The 16,354-nt window shown below is 38.3% G+C and overlaps 1 protein-coding gene and 1 pseudogene across 1 annotated transcript in view; one reads left to right on the top strand and one right to left on the bottom strand.

Moving 5' to 3' along the window:
* LOC110025767 overlaps nt 1-1,503 on the top strand; it is a 25,934-nt pseudogene extending 24,431 nt beyond the window's left edge.
* LOC110025770 (exportin-4-like) overlaps nt 1-16,354 on the bottom strand; it is a gene marked incomplete at its 5' end in the record, with an annotated part of 120,471 nt that overhangs the window by 38,212 nt on the left and 65,905 nt on the right. The window contains 5 exon segments of the mRNA XM_020726420.1: nt 6,094-6,167; nt 6,411-6,515; nt 12,400-12,509; nt 12,604-12,666; nt 12,828-12,921. Coding sequence (XP_020582079.1) covers nt 6,094-6,167; nt 6,411-6,515; nt 12,400-12,509; nt 12,604-12,666; nt 12,828-12,921 — 446 coding nt within the window.

Here is a 16,354-nt window from a genome sequence, read left to right as displayed (position 1 = left end):
GAAGAAGCGCAACAGATGTTTTGATCGGGAGTTACGATCGAGTCGCAGAGAAGAGCGGGTGAGGCGAGTGTGGATCTTCGGCGCAAGGAGGAGGAGATCGCGCGAGGAAGAAGCGAGCGGAGCTTGGATTTCGGTGTAGACAATCGTGGAGTGCAATGGAGCTTCAGTGCGGGGCTTCGACGAGCAGAAGTCTTCGGTCGAAAGGAAGCTGGGTTTCAAACTGGAGAAGATGGCGTCGAGCAGAAGAGGAGCTGACGAGGATTTCAGTGGCGAGGGAGAGAGGTTTCGGTGCAGAGGAGAATAGACGAGCAGGGGATGAAGAGGAGGCCGAATGCCAGGAGGGTGAAGGAACGCTCGAATTGTATACCAAAAATGTATCTGTTACGGGTGATTAGGCGGGGAATTGAATTCCTTCCTTTCTGGCAGCCAGCTTAATTGGAAAAGCTTTATGAGCGGGGGAATTAAATGATAAATTTGAATTTTGAATTTTGAATTTTGAAATTTCTGAGCTGAAGTAATTAGCCCGTGCTTAATCCATATCGATCCTGAATCGAACCCGGGTCGGACCTGGGCGGAGTCCGGGCCCGCGCACCGCTAATTAAAAGAAATGTGCATCGATTTTCGTGCAGTTCACGCGAGTGTGGAACTACAACAATATGGGTGTCTTTTCTAGTTAAAATTGACGTTTCGGACGCGTCAGCGCGGTCCGTTTCGTCATCCGGGATCGTTCGGACGAGTTTGCCGGCTAGCGAGTCAATTTAAGCCAAAATTGTGTGGAGTGCGATACGTGCGAGGAATTTCGGCGTTCGCGAGTAATCGAGTCACAAAAGGCTCACCTAAGGTTGTTTGATCCTATAGGAACTCATTTTCGGGCTCTCTACATGTTGGTCCTGAGCCCTTGCAACTAGAAGTTGAGTGCTTGGAACCACTCATACGAGTTCTTCACAAAAAATGAGTTAAGAAGTGGCTTGAAGTTCTACGAGAGGTGGGCTCCGTTGCTAGTCTGCTAAGATGGTCAACAAGAATCTCCTAAGGCTAGATTTTAGGTTCTGGGAGTTGGAGACTAAGACCTCACTAAAATGAGGTCAACATGTCTATGGATGGTGCCAGGCTTGAGAGTGAGGCTGTAGCCGATACTAATATGTTGTATGTCACTGCTGACCAAGACTTAGCTTTTGCACTTCAAATGTCTGTGCAGGAGAATCCTAAAGATGCTCCGGACCCATCTGATATTAGCAAGGTTTTGGAGGACCAGTCTTTTGTTTCATCCATTCTCAACTCGCTGCCAGGTGTTGACCCTAACGACCCTTCTGTGAAGGATTTACTAGCATCATTATGAAGCCAAACAGAGCAAAAGAAGAATGAAGATAAATCTGAGAAAGAAGGTGAAAACTAGAAGGTCCGTAACGCGTATTACTTCGCTAGAATTCAGATCTCAGCTCAGCAGCTCTGATGGAAGACATGTCGAGTCTTTTTATGAAGACAAAGCCATTGTTTTTCAGTTACCCATCAATGGAAGTGTTTTTATTTTATTTATTGCAATACTTATTTAGTAAATCAGTTCATGGTGGTTGAAAAACTATACGAATTTATGCAGATTTAGGATGATTTCATTTATGTTTTTTTTTAAAAAAAAACAAAATTTGGAAGAACAATAACATTCTGAACGAACCAAAGTGAGCATTTGCCTTGCCACAAAAAAAAAAAAAAATGAATATATATATATAAATATATAATACATTTTTTATTATAAAAAGCCCAAGGGCTAATATATTAAAGAAGTAAAGATACAGATAGGTTGTATAAGATGAACTAAAAGAAGGTCCAACTCATACAATACAACACACAAAAAACAAAAGAAGCAAAAATATATAAAGATAAAAAATCAAAAATCCACAAAAAGGCGCAAAGGTGTTAGAGACATCCCACTTTAGTTCTTCCTCTGCCTCTAGTTCTCGGAGGAGAGTCAGCTAACAAATTGATAAGGTGCGTATTATTACCCGAAGTAACCAAAGTATCATCCATAAGACTCCTGAGCTCGAGTAGATCTCCATTCTTCTTCTTCCTCCTGGAAGTGTAAACATGTTATCCTTCATCCAAAGAATTAGTCTGGTGAGGTGGTAGAGCTGTAACAGAGTGTAAGACGTTGCACATCATGATCCCCTTAATTCTGAGTAACATTGACATCTTTCTGGACTTGATGAGGCAGAAGTAAAGCAGCAGAGGTATTTTCACCTATAATATCAGTGGGCGGAGTTTGAAGAATCTCCCTTGCTCATGCGGAGTTTGAAGAATCTTCCTCGCCTCCACGATAAGATGTTCCAAAGACGGAGGAGCTAAAGTAATGTGTGGAGATTGAATAGTTAATATACTGCTTGCGGGAATATTGATGTCTACAGGTGTATCTTTTTTATGATCGATAGTGTTAATAACTTCAAGCTGAGCAGGAGTTGGAATCGCTGCCTCTAGCGGAATACTTTGTTTTTTGGGTTTGAGGTGTGGATGTAGATGATGACATTGAAAACTGGAGTGGCCGAACATACGACAGTTCGAACAATACGAAGGAAAAGACTCCATCTCTACCTTCTGCTAATATCCATGATGTTGTGTGCCCAACCAAATTTGCTCAGAAGCGGAAGAAGTAATCTCTTCCAACAAGTACTCTAGCTTCAAATGTATGGAAAAGATTAAAAGTAGGAATTTCCGTCTTGAGTGGCTTACCATAAGTTGAGGCAATAAAATACAACACTTTTTGAGAAAAATAATGAAATTTCAAACCAGAAAGACAAATCTAAACTGGAATGATTGGCGGTTCCGTCTATGAGTCAAAATCCACAAACCATTTCAGAATCTTCATTGCTTTGTTATCAATCCAGATTATCTTTCTAGCAAATAAACGTGTGTAATCTTCTTCATTATTAATTTATATATATATATATATATATATATATATAAATATAATATGCAACTTAAAATGATCTAATTAGCAAAAACACCTCTTTGCTTATGCACTAATAGAAAAAGAATCCCAACATACAGCAGTGCATTTAATGCTTTGCAATACTTACTAAAATAGAACAAAAAATAGCTCAAATGCTCAACGACATTACATCAGAGAGGCTGGTACCAAAGTTTAAACAAACAAAAAGACAGCCTAAATATTTACTAAAAGCAAATAGGAGATTACAACTAAGCACACTGAAGGCAAAATAACAACAGACGATAGACAAACTCAAATTCGGGTCTGATCTTAGGATTGTGATGGTTGGCTAGGTCGATTGGAAGGAGGAAAAAGTGGTAGGAGACTGGAATGGTTGGATGGGTGTGGAAGGGAGAGAGTGGGTGGGGATTACAGAAAGTAAGAACTTCTTGGGGGCCGTTTTGGGGTGGCTGGTAATATAGGGTGGTTGGGAGTGTCCAGAGAATAGTAGGCTGGCTGTTCTGAGTGACAACAAAGGTGGGAATGAGGATGGCGGCAAGGGGGCAGCATGTAGGGACTGCAAAGACAGCATGATAAGAAGCAATCCACACGGCAGCAAGCCTGCATGATGGCTGGAATGACAGGATGGACTGCAGTTCTGGGCGGCGAAAGCCAAGGGGAAGGAGGCGGGAAGTGATGCAGAAGTGTTGGACAAGGCAGGGACAGCAACTCCTTGCAGTCCTGGAAGGAGGCAGCAATCAGATTAGAAGATAGCGCGGCTGGAGAGAAACTGCAGGAAGAAACAGCACGGAAAGCTGCTCCAGGCGGTTGCAGCGAGGAGGGAGGTGTGGCTGGGAAGGGGGAGGGGGGGGGGAGGGGTGGGGAAGGCAAACACACAAAAGAACTGAAAACCTCAACACAACAAAGAAAAATATATATGCCCTAGATAGCTAGAAGTGAACCCGTTCCACTTGGACGGAAGCCCCTGGGATTGGAGGGTCGTGGGTTCCCCAGGAGCCTGGACCGATTCAGTCAAGATGCAAGGATGCGATACCGCGTATGTCCCTTTGACGCCCTGGTGCGGGACTTGATCTCATGTCATGCTTTTAACGCTCAGCGTCAAAGGCCCAAAAGAAATTGCTTGTTATAGATGATGATTATATCATTTAAAATAAAAAGTTATTAATAACTTCAAAAATATTGTCAATCGCATCATTATAAATTTGATTATGTCAAACATTCCAACAAATTGCTTGAGATGAAATATGAAAGAATTCTGGAAAATAAAAGCAAGAAATTAAAATAAAATTCCTCATATGTTACCGTTTTAAAACCCTTTCTTGTTTTTTTATTCTTTGGATTGAAAAATAGTCATCCTCACCATCATAGTTATAGATATAATGTAGGAAGGATAAGAAAGGAGTGAAAAACTTTCCTGACTTCTGGATGCTATTGTCCTTGAAAGACAAAGAAATTACAATTGACAAAAGATAATTAATCACAACTTATCACAGGAACATTAATGGAAGCAACAGAATAAGTAAAACAGAAGAGCATCTAGCAATAACTCTTCGCATTTTTTCCCTATCTTTCCACTACATTTCTTGTTAGAATACCTCATGTATGTACCAGCAACTTCATATGCATAAAACTATGGGGAAGATAAAAAACTTATATCTAAGTTTGGAGTTTGTATAAATGAGAATGCTAAGATAGATATCTAGCCAAAATAGAAACGATACATTAAAAAATAATTATATTAGAAAAATATTTGGTGTGATATCTATTAAAGATAAATAAATAATAGACTTTATGAATATTGAACATGTACAAAGATTGCAAAGCAGTGTACCCATTGGATGAGTAGAAAAAATAGTGAAAAGAATTGGGAAGAAGATGGGGTTATGGTAAACCTAAAATGATACCGGAGTTAACCCAAATAATAATAGAAACGCAAATATTATTATCGAAACAGCCAAATAGGCGGTTACAACGAACCACACAATAAATTGAGAAATGCAACAACACAACACAAATTCACACTAGGTTCAATCTGTGAGTGGTGGTGGTCGGCTAGATGGTCGTGGAATGGTGGTAGGTTTTGGAATGGGCAGTGGGGTTACTAGAAAAGGCAGAGGAGTTGGAGCTATGATGGCAGCATGGTATGAAACAGAGGATTGGGACAGTGAGGAGGAGCGAAGAGGAAGGGTTATGGAGTGCAGGACAACAAGAGGAGTGTTGTCCTGTGCAGAGTCGGCGAGGATGAAGGCTGTTTAGAGGTCTGTTGGAAGCAAGGAGGAAGTGGGGTTTCCGAAAAGGCGGCTGCAAGTCAGAAGAGAGAAGTGCGGAGGATGGGAAACGAAGAGGAAGGGTTATGGAGTGCAAGACAATAAGAGGAGTGTTGTCCTGTGCGGAGTCGGCGAGGATGAAGGCTGTTTAGGGATCTGTTGGAAGCAAGGAGGAGGAAGTGGGGTTTCCGGAAAGGCGAGTGCAAGTCAGAAGAGAGAAGTGCGGAGGATGGGAAAATCAAGGATAAATACCACCTCGGGAGTGAGATACAATTTGAGCACCACTCGACCGTTGGAGGAGAATTACCATCCCGAAAGAAAATACAGCCAAAACACCACTGCATTAGGATACAACTTTAGAAGTAAAAACTTAGAGACGCTAACAACTCTCTTGATAGAAAATTCACGAAAAACTAACGCTAGACTCCCACTAAAGCGAATTTATAATAATAGAATAACTGGGAGTGGGCCAAGGAACTGATTGACGCTCCCAAAACAGAAAGGCCTAGACCGGCTCGGTCCAGGCGAGCAAACGGGAGTCTGCGGGATGCGGTAAATCCCGCGTGCGTGAGACACGACTATATGATGAAGTAATATGAATAAAAGTTGCTCAAAATGATTTACGAAGAGAAAACTAAACACTCAATAGAAATAGATGATCAATTCATAAAGCCAAACTCAAATAATTGAGGTAAGGCTAAAAATGATGATACCTCCGGGCCCCAAATTGGTGTAGGCACACCATGTGCATGCAGCACACCAAATAAAAAGAATGGTGGGGCCACTTAATTGTAATTCAGCTAGAAATAATACAATGTCCGCTTTGACAATCTTATTATAGAATATGTGCAAAAAGGGACAAAATATAGTTAAAAGTAACCATACCAGGAGAGCAAAACCACAGGATGCTGTGTTTCTTCCAGGATATTTGAAAATCCAGTTTTTAATGCTTCAGGAATCTGCTATTACAAAGCTGAATTAGCTTCTTTGCAGCAAAGTCTATTTCCAGAGCATCATATAGAGGTCATAAAATTGGAAGGAGTTAAGAACATTTTAAAACGATAGAATTTGCATTTCACATAAACTAAGCAAACCAGGAAAACAGTAAACAAGAGAATAAGCAATTTTTAAAGTAAAATTAAAATAACAAATTGAGTATTTAAAAGACTGGGATCTTAAAAATAAGGCACAAAAACAATTACGAGTGCTGTCTCTCCCTCTCCATAATCAGTTAGAACATGGCCTATCATCAACAAGATCCAGTAAAGCTTTTCCAAAATGCGAGTAGGATCACTTTTCCCAATTATCTGTCAAAACAGGTCAGAAAAAAATCAAAAAGGTTAACTATCAAATATTATGCACTGTAATAAATTCAAAGGATTGATATATTAAATGCTACTTAATTCAGTAATCTAGTACTTGCATTGTAGAAATACATGTTTCGCTTCATTTAACTCTGGTAGGTGCGTAGAAGTAAATCATGTTCTTAGTAGCTAATTTTCAATCTTATATGCTTCACAGCCTGCTACACCTAGGTTTAGCACTTCCAATTAAATCTAGAATTATCCAGGAAAGATCCAGCTTAAATATTGAGGTAAACATATAAAAGCAAGGTTGTGATATAATTGATCCAAACAAAGAGTAAGAGAAAATTTGAGTAATAGTGCTCACTAATACTAGAACAAACCAAAAAAAATCTAGCTAGTTGAAATAGAAGACGTGGAACCTAACTAAATACATGTTTTATATCCTGAAAAAAATTTTCACAAACCCAATCCAAGCCCATTCAAATTTATAAGAACTCCAAATTACATATCAAGATTTTACAGAATTTTATAAAGATATTCTATATCTTTTTCATTAGGTTAAGAATTTGAAGTAAAAATATTTTAGAATATTTTCAATATTACCATTCAAAAATTTTGATTTATGGCTCTATTTCACTTTCACAAAACATCTATCTATAGCTCTTTAACAATATAATCTTTTTTTTTTTTTTTTTTGGTTCTCCAAAGCAAGTCAATTTGCTCTGCACTCAACCTCATTTTATAGTACCCTTTGACATTCATCTATGACTGTTTCTATGCATTGAAAAATCAACACATTATATATAATAAAACATACTTACTGACAGTGCTAATTGATTATCAACTTGCTCAATCCTTCTAGTAATTTCAAACACCCAATGTATCTAGACACAATTTTCCTTCTTGGCAAAATGTAGATATGCCTTTCAAAGGCCAAACCTTTAGCAACACAGACTAATCAACTTTAAATTCAATCATTCAATGCTTTGATTCATATTACTTCTACTATCAATTTTGGGTCGCATTTAACTATTTCTAATGACTAATACAAAAATGCAAATTTAGTGCCCAAACTTTCAGAAAAGCTCTTCCACAATTAGTATGTGAATCTGCCGTCTCTGTTTGATATAATTTAGGAATTCCATAAAGCTTAATAATTTCTCTCACAAATATCTTCACCAAATTTTTTATTAAAATAAGCTGAACGAATTCGTAAAAAGTATGTTAATTTTTACAATGTATATATTATAGTACAAATGTAATCCAGTCCTTGCCTTTATTTAGGAAATCTTGTGAAAAAATTCAAAACAATATTTTCTCATTTATATCTGATTACTGGCAAAGTCTACAACATTCTACAATTCAGCTATATGCTTCTTTATTTTAGCTCGCTAAAATAATATTTTTAAATATTTAAAAATATTGATACTACTGAATAAATCGAATAGCCTGAATAAGAAGATTCATGCAAAATCTTCAAAATCAAATATGATTCTCTCATAAATCCAAAAATAAAAATTACATTTAATCACACCTTTTTCATCTATGCAGAGATCTTACGCCTTGCCAACCTTTATTTGGTCAATCAGCTTTTGACATTTCTTACGATTGAGTATCTTTGATTAATTTATTCAGGAAAAGATGTAAAATTAGTTGGTGTAGACTTGTGACTCTCACCCTTCTGACAGCATTCTAGGGCCTTCTAGAAGGTGTAACTACACAAAAAGCATTACGGAATTTGTGGAATTGATTACGCAACTATGGATGCCGGCTGAAAATCAGTGTGAACGGCGGCAGGACAGCAAACCGGAAGTAGAAAAATGGTGGTTGTCTGCTGCAAACAGCACGTGTCAGAGACTTCAATGGTCGTCCAGCAGGTCTTCACTAATGCAAACTTGAGTCTCACTCCTTACCCATTTAAAACACTAGCTTTGAAAGTGGAGAAAAGCAATGTCACTAGATGAGTGCCATAGATAAATAAATCCTCTTTGCTCCAAACGATGTTTCATTACTTCGCAGCACACATTGTGGCTCCGCAAGGGGCTTCATTACAGTTAGCAAGGGGCGGTTGGTCGTGATCGCAAGCGGCGGTTGGTCGTGATCGAAGGTCGTCGGCGAGCAGTGGTTGATGGTGGTAGGCAATTGCGTGAATGGGAAGCATTTGCCAAGGACTTCGGACCAGAACGACACTAGAATTTAGTTCCTCAGTGAATCAGCTTCAAGTTCATCTCTTCCTTCGGTTCAAGGTCTAGATTCCTCTTCATGAAAGGGGTAAATCTCTATAAGTCTGAGAGTGCCTCCCATAAAATAAGGAAGAAAATAGGGGCACAAAGATAATCCCACGATCGAAGAACATTTTGCGGATATTTAAGTCCAATTAACCACCCAAACCTTCCAAAAGTAGTTTAACGGCTTGATCCGGGCTTGATTTGACCTTCCAATTAACCAACATCTTCTCAAAGTTGCTCGTTCCATTATTTTTCAAGCCAATGTCACAAAACATTTTTCGAATGATATCATATTTACTGTCGCATATCTCATCAATAGAGCCCCCACAAAAATTCACATATTAGTTGGCAATATGGGTGTCCTTTCCTTCCAAAATGGGTACCCCCGACGCGTTGGCGCAGTCCAATTTATCGTCGGAGGTCATTCGGAGAAGTTCGCATTTTCACCCGTCCTTTGGGCTTAATTGAAATCCGATTTCGTGCAAATTCGTGAATTTCGTGTATTTGATGTGTGCATGTGACGAAAAAGGTCGTGACGATGTTTTTCCTGAGGCTTGAAGTCCTATTTGGAACATCTTCCTTGAATCTTTGCAAAATAGCTCATAACCGCTCGTTCATAAAACGATGATCTTGTGCCAAAGATGCTAGACATCAAAGGAAAATAGGAATCGGCTGGAGCTTCTAGAAGGGTGAGTCTCAATTCTAGTTTTCTAAGATGGTCCATAGGGATTTCTAGAGCTAGAACCTAGGCTCTAAGGAGGAGAGGAAAAGACCTCACAAAAATGAGGTCAACACTTTCCTAGAAGGCTGCAGTAATAGATGAGATGGTTGTCCTTTGGCGAAACCATATGTGGGATCAAATCAATGGGTTGTCGATGGATTTTTCAGCACCAAATTTAACTCCAATGAATCCTTTGAACGGGATCCTTTGAACGCAACAAAGTACAGTTGGTCGTCAAAGGCTATTCATAAACCTATAGAGTTGACTATGAGAATATATTTGATCCGGTTGCTAAACTAAACACCATTCGGGTTCTGTTTTCTCATGTCGTAAATTTGGATTGGCTCTTACTTTAACTGGATGTCAAGAATGCTTTTCTTAACGTCGATCTCACAGAGGAGGTGTTAATGCCTCTCCCTCCGGGCTTTGACTATACTTCTCGCGCATAAGATTATCGACTATGAAAGCCTCTACGAATTAAAGCAATCTTCTTGGGCCTGGTTCGACAAGTTTAATTGGAAGTGAGTCATAGGTCTCTCAGGCCCAACTTGATCGTACTTTTTTCTTATGACATTCCTCGTGAGGCCATAGTGTTATCCTCATCGACCATATCGTTGATATTGTGCTCACAGGTAATGATCTGTCGGTCTTGAAGTCTCTTAAGGGCATCCTCGCGTCATCTTTTGAAATGAAGGACTTGAGGTCTCTCTAATATTTCGTAGGCATGGAAGTTGCAAAGTCCGCACAAGATATGTTTATTTCTCAGCAAAAATATATGATGGACCAATTAATTGAGACCAACATTCTTCTTTTGCAAACTAGTGGCTATTGCGATGTATCCCAATGAAAATTTGGTAGATGTTCACAATGTTTGTTTAGCTGAACAAGACATGCTTCCAAAGGCTTGTGAGCAAACTCATTTATCTCGCTCATACGTGCCTTGACATTTATCACGTCATTGGTATTGTAAGTCAGTTCATGCATGACCTCTATGAGCACCATCTCACAGTTGTCTGCCAGATCTTCCACTACTTAAAAGGCACATTGGGCTCAGGTTTGTTGTTCTCTTGCTCTATTGCAGTTTTTACGGAAATTGATTTGGACGAGTCCGTCCATGATCAGCAATCTACCTTGGGTTATTGCTCCTTCATGTGGGGGAAACCTTAGCACTCAGAAAAGCAAAAAACAGTTGGGTGGTTGCCCGTAACAGAGTTGAAGCCGAGTTTTGTTCTATATCCTTAGGAATATGTGAAGCTCTCCGGTTGTGTATCATGCTCCGCAAATTACGTATGCTGGTCCGTTCATCTACAGCTGTCTGTGATAATAAAGCCACTATTATCATTGCTCATAATCCGGTTCAACATGATCACACCAAACATGTGGAGATTAACTATCACTTCATCAAGGAGAAGCTTGATTACAGGGAGATTTATGTTTCATTTGTCTCATCCAATAATCAAATAGCAGTTATCCTCACAAAGAACCTCTTCGGTAGTTGAAAGTTGAGCACGATTGACACTTACGCTTGAACTTGAGGAGTGTTAGAATTACTAGATTTTATTTCCTTTCCTTTCCGGATATTCCTAGTTTATGTATTTCTTTGTTTATATATTTCCTATTTTATAACTCTTGTATCATATATTTTTACCTCTTTGTTATCACGAAGTGTGTGTGTGCGCAAGTGCACCAAAATTCTCATTATAAAAGGTAAAATTTTATTAAAAAAATTCTTTATTCTTTCTATGAGGTTAGAAAATTGAGGTATAAATATTGTCGTAACAAACATTGAATATTATAACTCATCAAATCCTTAAATTCCTTACATGTGACATCAACTAGCATTACCCACCTCCCTCCATCCCTCCCGCCCACCAATCTTTCTTCCTTGTCATTGTTGAGGCTCTATACACTAACGATCGAGATGATGCACCCCACAATTGCACCAGAGTAAAGCTAACCAACAGTAGACAGTGTCCTCTTCCCTCATCTAGCTTAGTTTATGGAATGGAAATGTGGTTGCTTTACTTTGCAATTGTTTTGAGAAGAGAGGTTCACAGGAATTTTAGGTGCGATAGGATGGTGGATGCTTAAGGTAATGTCTTGATCATGATCCGCACTGGCAATAAAGAATATTTCTTTCATCATAAGAAAATGCAAATATAGGAATTTTAGGTGCGAGAAGCTTCTTAATCAATAGGAGAGCAAATAAATCATAAGAAATTGAAACAAGCATAGCTCAACAAGAGCATTACAATTAGGTATGTTTTCAAGGGTAATTAATGTATTCAGGTAAAAATTAATGAAAAATTTATGATAGAGAGCTACGTAAAAGAGAGTAAAAACTTTTGAGATGTAAATCGAGTTTTTGATCTCTGTTTTCTTTTTTTTCTCTTTTCTTGTTTACTAATATGGGCCTATACGGAGCATGGTATGAACCTACGCTATTTTTTCATATGTAACCTGGTCATGAAAAGCAATGTGATGTACATTTTTTTAACAAAAAAACAAACATAGCTCTTGCAATTCATAAGATAACGGTCAAGCATCTCTAACTCTTCTTGATTTAAAGGAAAGTCAAGTTCCTCCACATAGAAGCTTCAGAGCAAAAATTAAGGGCAGCAATTAGATTTCGATGCAAAGACTTGAACATAAAAAACATTCTTATGTTAGGATCACAACAGTAGTATAAGGGCAGCTTTAAAACAAGGTAATGAATGAACCAATACTTCAGTTTTTTTACCATCTAATCATGGTCCAGTCTCAAACAAACCCAAACCGAGTTGGTGTAATTAGAAGCGTGTTGTTATGGTCCATGAATAATTAATTTAACAATTTTCAGACCTTAGATGACAATAACACAATGGAGAACAAAAAATTAAACATTATACTTTATAGAAGACAGTACTATTTATATGACTTTACGTGGGTACACCACCTGATTAAGCTGAGAAGAATGCTGAGAAAACACACGTAACAGAAAAGGAATAGTAATGTCAGCAGCAGCTCGAGCAATAATAGCATATGACTCCAACCTTTCATCTCTTTCTACAATTAAAGAAAAATTATTTGAGCAGCATTTCAAAATGAAATAAAACCGTGATGAGAAAAAAAGACTTGGAAGAACATGAAATCAGCATACTTGAGACAGATGCGACAAAGTGTTCGCCATCATCTTCATCATCATAGGCAGTTGCAGCAGCAGCTGTAATACCAAATCCATCTGGTGAGATTCCAAGACGAACTACCAATATAGGTGAAGCCAGATGAACTTTACAACAAATATATCTTATATTTAAAGTACAACTAAAGTTCAACACTTCCACAAAACTATTGCTATTAAACCACTATTATAATAAACAACACCTTCCAGATAAGACTCCACAATATTGTTGAATAGTTTGGCAGATACGGAAATTCCTTCTGCTGAAATTGAATTCTTATCCCCATCTGATGCCTGCTGAAAGAAGGAGAAGTTTGTAAAATCTATTTTATAATCAAGGAGATAATTATACAAAAAGGGGAAGATAAACATCATCTCGGAATGCCATAATCACATCCTACAAGTAAATAAAATGATCATTGATGAAGTTCCAATGTTGAATCTAGTAAATTCTAACTAAAAAAGAGAATGAGGACGGCATTATAAGGTCCACATGCCTTGGTAGAGATATCAACAGAATGCTCTTCATTAGCAGAATGAGTGATGATATTCATCTTCTTTCGGCAGAACATCTCTAATGAAGCGGCAGTCAACTTCGATGTCTTTGTTTCTTTTATGAAACGATGAATGTTCATCTTCTTTTGGCAGAGCATCTCTTCGATGTCTTTGTTTCTTTTATGAAACGATGAATTGCTAACAATATAGATCATAATTAAATTATCAGAATTTAAAATGACGGGTTGGATGACAAAAAGAACAAAACCCTATAAAGAGTTTTTCTTATACATCTCACAATCAAAGTGATTCACGGCCATTATGCTTCAGCACAGATCTGACAACTACTATTTGCTACTTATTTGTCCAGGTCACAAGATTCTCACCAATAGGAGAAAATATCAAAAAGTTGGCTTCCTATTTTCAACTAGTTGTAAATAACGTTTTTATAGACTTCAATCTTTAAATGAGAGTTTCTATAGTAGACAATCTCTTTTAGGAAATTTCTAGACATCTTTTGAAAGCATCAGAACTGACTCCCAAAGTTTATTCCTTCAACTTTTTCACGTGCTAGCCTACCACACCAATAATAAAAGATATATCATATTTAAACACAATTAGATAGATAAGCTTGCTTCCCAAATGTGGATAACAATAAGCAACTATTGGCTTTATAAGCCTGTGAGGGTATGCAATTTTGTTGAAATCAATTATACTTTAGAAGTCGATCTAATGGCCTATCTCAGTTTTATGTAGATCCATAAGTTAAGCTACCATGACAAACTGGTGTATGTGAAATTGCACATCAGAAATTAAAATATCTTGTATTCCTTCACATGTAAAATAAGCTTAGATGTCATTTCATGTGGCTCAAAACTTATTTGGATCTAGTTAAAAATAGTTATCCGTGTGTGTCTATATTATATATATCTATAAAATAAATTATTTTAAATTTTAGGTTATAACGGTCTTTAAATTGTTTTTAAATGGCAGCTAAAGAACTTGATGGTTTTCAGTTTCAGTGCTATATGAATATTCATTATGGATAGAAAACCTCCGCATGGTAGGTTTGCTAGCACAACTGACCTTCAAGCCATCTCCATTAAGTGAACGAATTTCTGGGCTCAAAATCAAATTGTCAGCAGCCTCCGCGGGCCTGCATTAACCCCAAACAAGCACCTATTAACATACTTTATCATGCAACAACCAATTTAAATTAGTCGTTAGATGATTAATAATTTTCTATATTGAGAGATGTTAACCTATTGAAATTTGAGTTTTAAAGCCTTTAAATGACACTTCTATATATAATATAGCATTTAAAATGATTTAAGCATAACCCAACTTAAATCCAAAACATGTTTCATTTCTCTTACTTGCAAAATCAAGTTTTCAAGAGAAAAGAAAATGCTTGATTTGGATGATCATTTTGCTTCGAAGTTGATGATTTGATTCTTAATAATCTATGCACAATTTGAGCAACATGGATAGTTCTTTACTATTGATTTTTTTCCATGCATGTTCTCCATACTTGGCTCAAAGGCTTAAAGAGAGCGCTCTAGAATTAAGATAAGGGATTTCGGGATTTATTTATTGTGGTTTGCTTGTACCCATACTTTTTATTACTTAGATTTGAAATCAACTTTATTTTTTAATTGTAAAAGTTCTATAAAAATTGAGACTATTCAGATAGATAGGCTCCTTCCTGAATTGCCCCTGCTCAAAAAGGTCCAACATATCAAAAATGAGATTTTTTTTACATGTCCAGAAGATTATATAGAGTTATTCAGATATTAGATTCATTTCAACTGTGTACCCATCATCAAATGTCCAGACCAGAAAGATGAACCAGAGCTTTGCAAATTATCTTAGGAGCTTGATAGGGAGGAAATTTCTTTAGTGAGATCCAACTTTTATCATAGAAGAAGAGGTCTTACTGAGTGGTGGCGACAGAGAGTTGCCCAACATGCCATAGATTTCGCCCCAGCATTAAATCCTTCTAACATACTTGTTTATCAAATATATTCAGTTGGGTACGAGTGCAAGAGATAGTTTAGAGATGGGATGGCTCGAGACCTGATTTGAAAGAATACTAATTTATCAATAGTTCAAACTTAGCTTGTGACAAAAGAGGACGGATAGTTATTCTACCAGAATGTGCTTTGGAATAACAACGTCTAGATGATCAACCTACCAAAGAACTACAACATTTCTGCTACATTCAACGTAGCAGATTTGACTCTATGCTATGAGCAACCAAAAGCTTTGACAGCAATAAATGAAGTCAAAGATCCCCCAACCACGGGAGACTGCTGCGAGGTGCGTCTCCCGCATGGCACTAGTGCACTTCCCGTGCAAGACGCGAGTCAAGGAAGCAAGATTGCATTCCGCACGTGATGATTCCGCGTGACCCAGTATTCCTCTTGAACTGAATTGGTCAAGGTTTTCTCTCTTTTGAGGAATCAGTCGGTCCTCTTGAGCCACTCTGAGTTATCCTTACATTATATATTTATATTTCTGATGTTTTTGGGTTAATTTTTAGCATGAGTTTGTTTAGGACAGCCACCGACGTCTGTTTCTCCCATCGTGGGTTGTATCCAATGAATTGGGAGGTGTTTTGGTTGTGTCTCATCGCCTTCAACCTTTTTGCAGACCGCTCCAACAACAGTCTTTTTGATGTTTTTCTACAGTTTCCTCACTGTCTAGCTCTCTTACTCATTGCCCCTGCCCAAGGCCACCTTCCTTTGACAGTATGGCCGCCCACCACATCCTTCACCTTTTTGCAGACCGCTCCAACAATAGTCATTTTGATGTTTTTCTATAGTTTCCTCATTGTCTAGCTCTCTTCCTCACTGCCCCTACCCAGGACCGCCTTCCTTTGACAGTATGGCCGCCCACCACATCCTTGCATCACATTTCCCGCCCTCCACTGCATCACATTTCCAGCCCTCCATTGAGCTTTTTATCAGCTCCAGGTAGCCACCAACCTTGCTGCCATTCTTCTAGCAGCCCACACATCCCTCCTCATAACATGCCGCCCATTCCAAGCCTCCCCCACCGACTGGTCAGCTGCCAGCCATTCCTCATGGCAGTCGATGTCGTTTCCTCTTTTCCCCTCACAGCTATCAACACGTATAGCCCTCACGAATCATGCCCCGGCTATCTACTTTTTGTCCGGTCCCGAGGAAACCACTGTCCTATGTTGCATGGACAAAAACACGGGGAAACGGATAAG

Source organism: Phalaenopsis equestris, unplaced genomic scaffold, assembly GCF_001263595.1.
Source record: "Phalaenopsis equestris unplaced genomic scaffold, ASM126359v1 Scaffold000329, whole genome shotgun sequence".
Lineage (NCBI taxonomy): Eukaryota > Viridiplantae > Streptophyta > Magnoliopsida > Asparagales > Orchidaceae > Phalaenopsis > Phalaenopsis equestris.
Note: the sequence above shows the minus strand (reverse complement) of the source record. Positions and strands in the feature narration are given on the sequence as shown.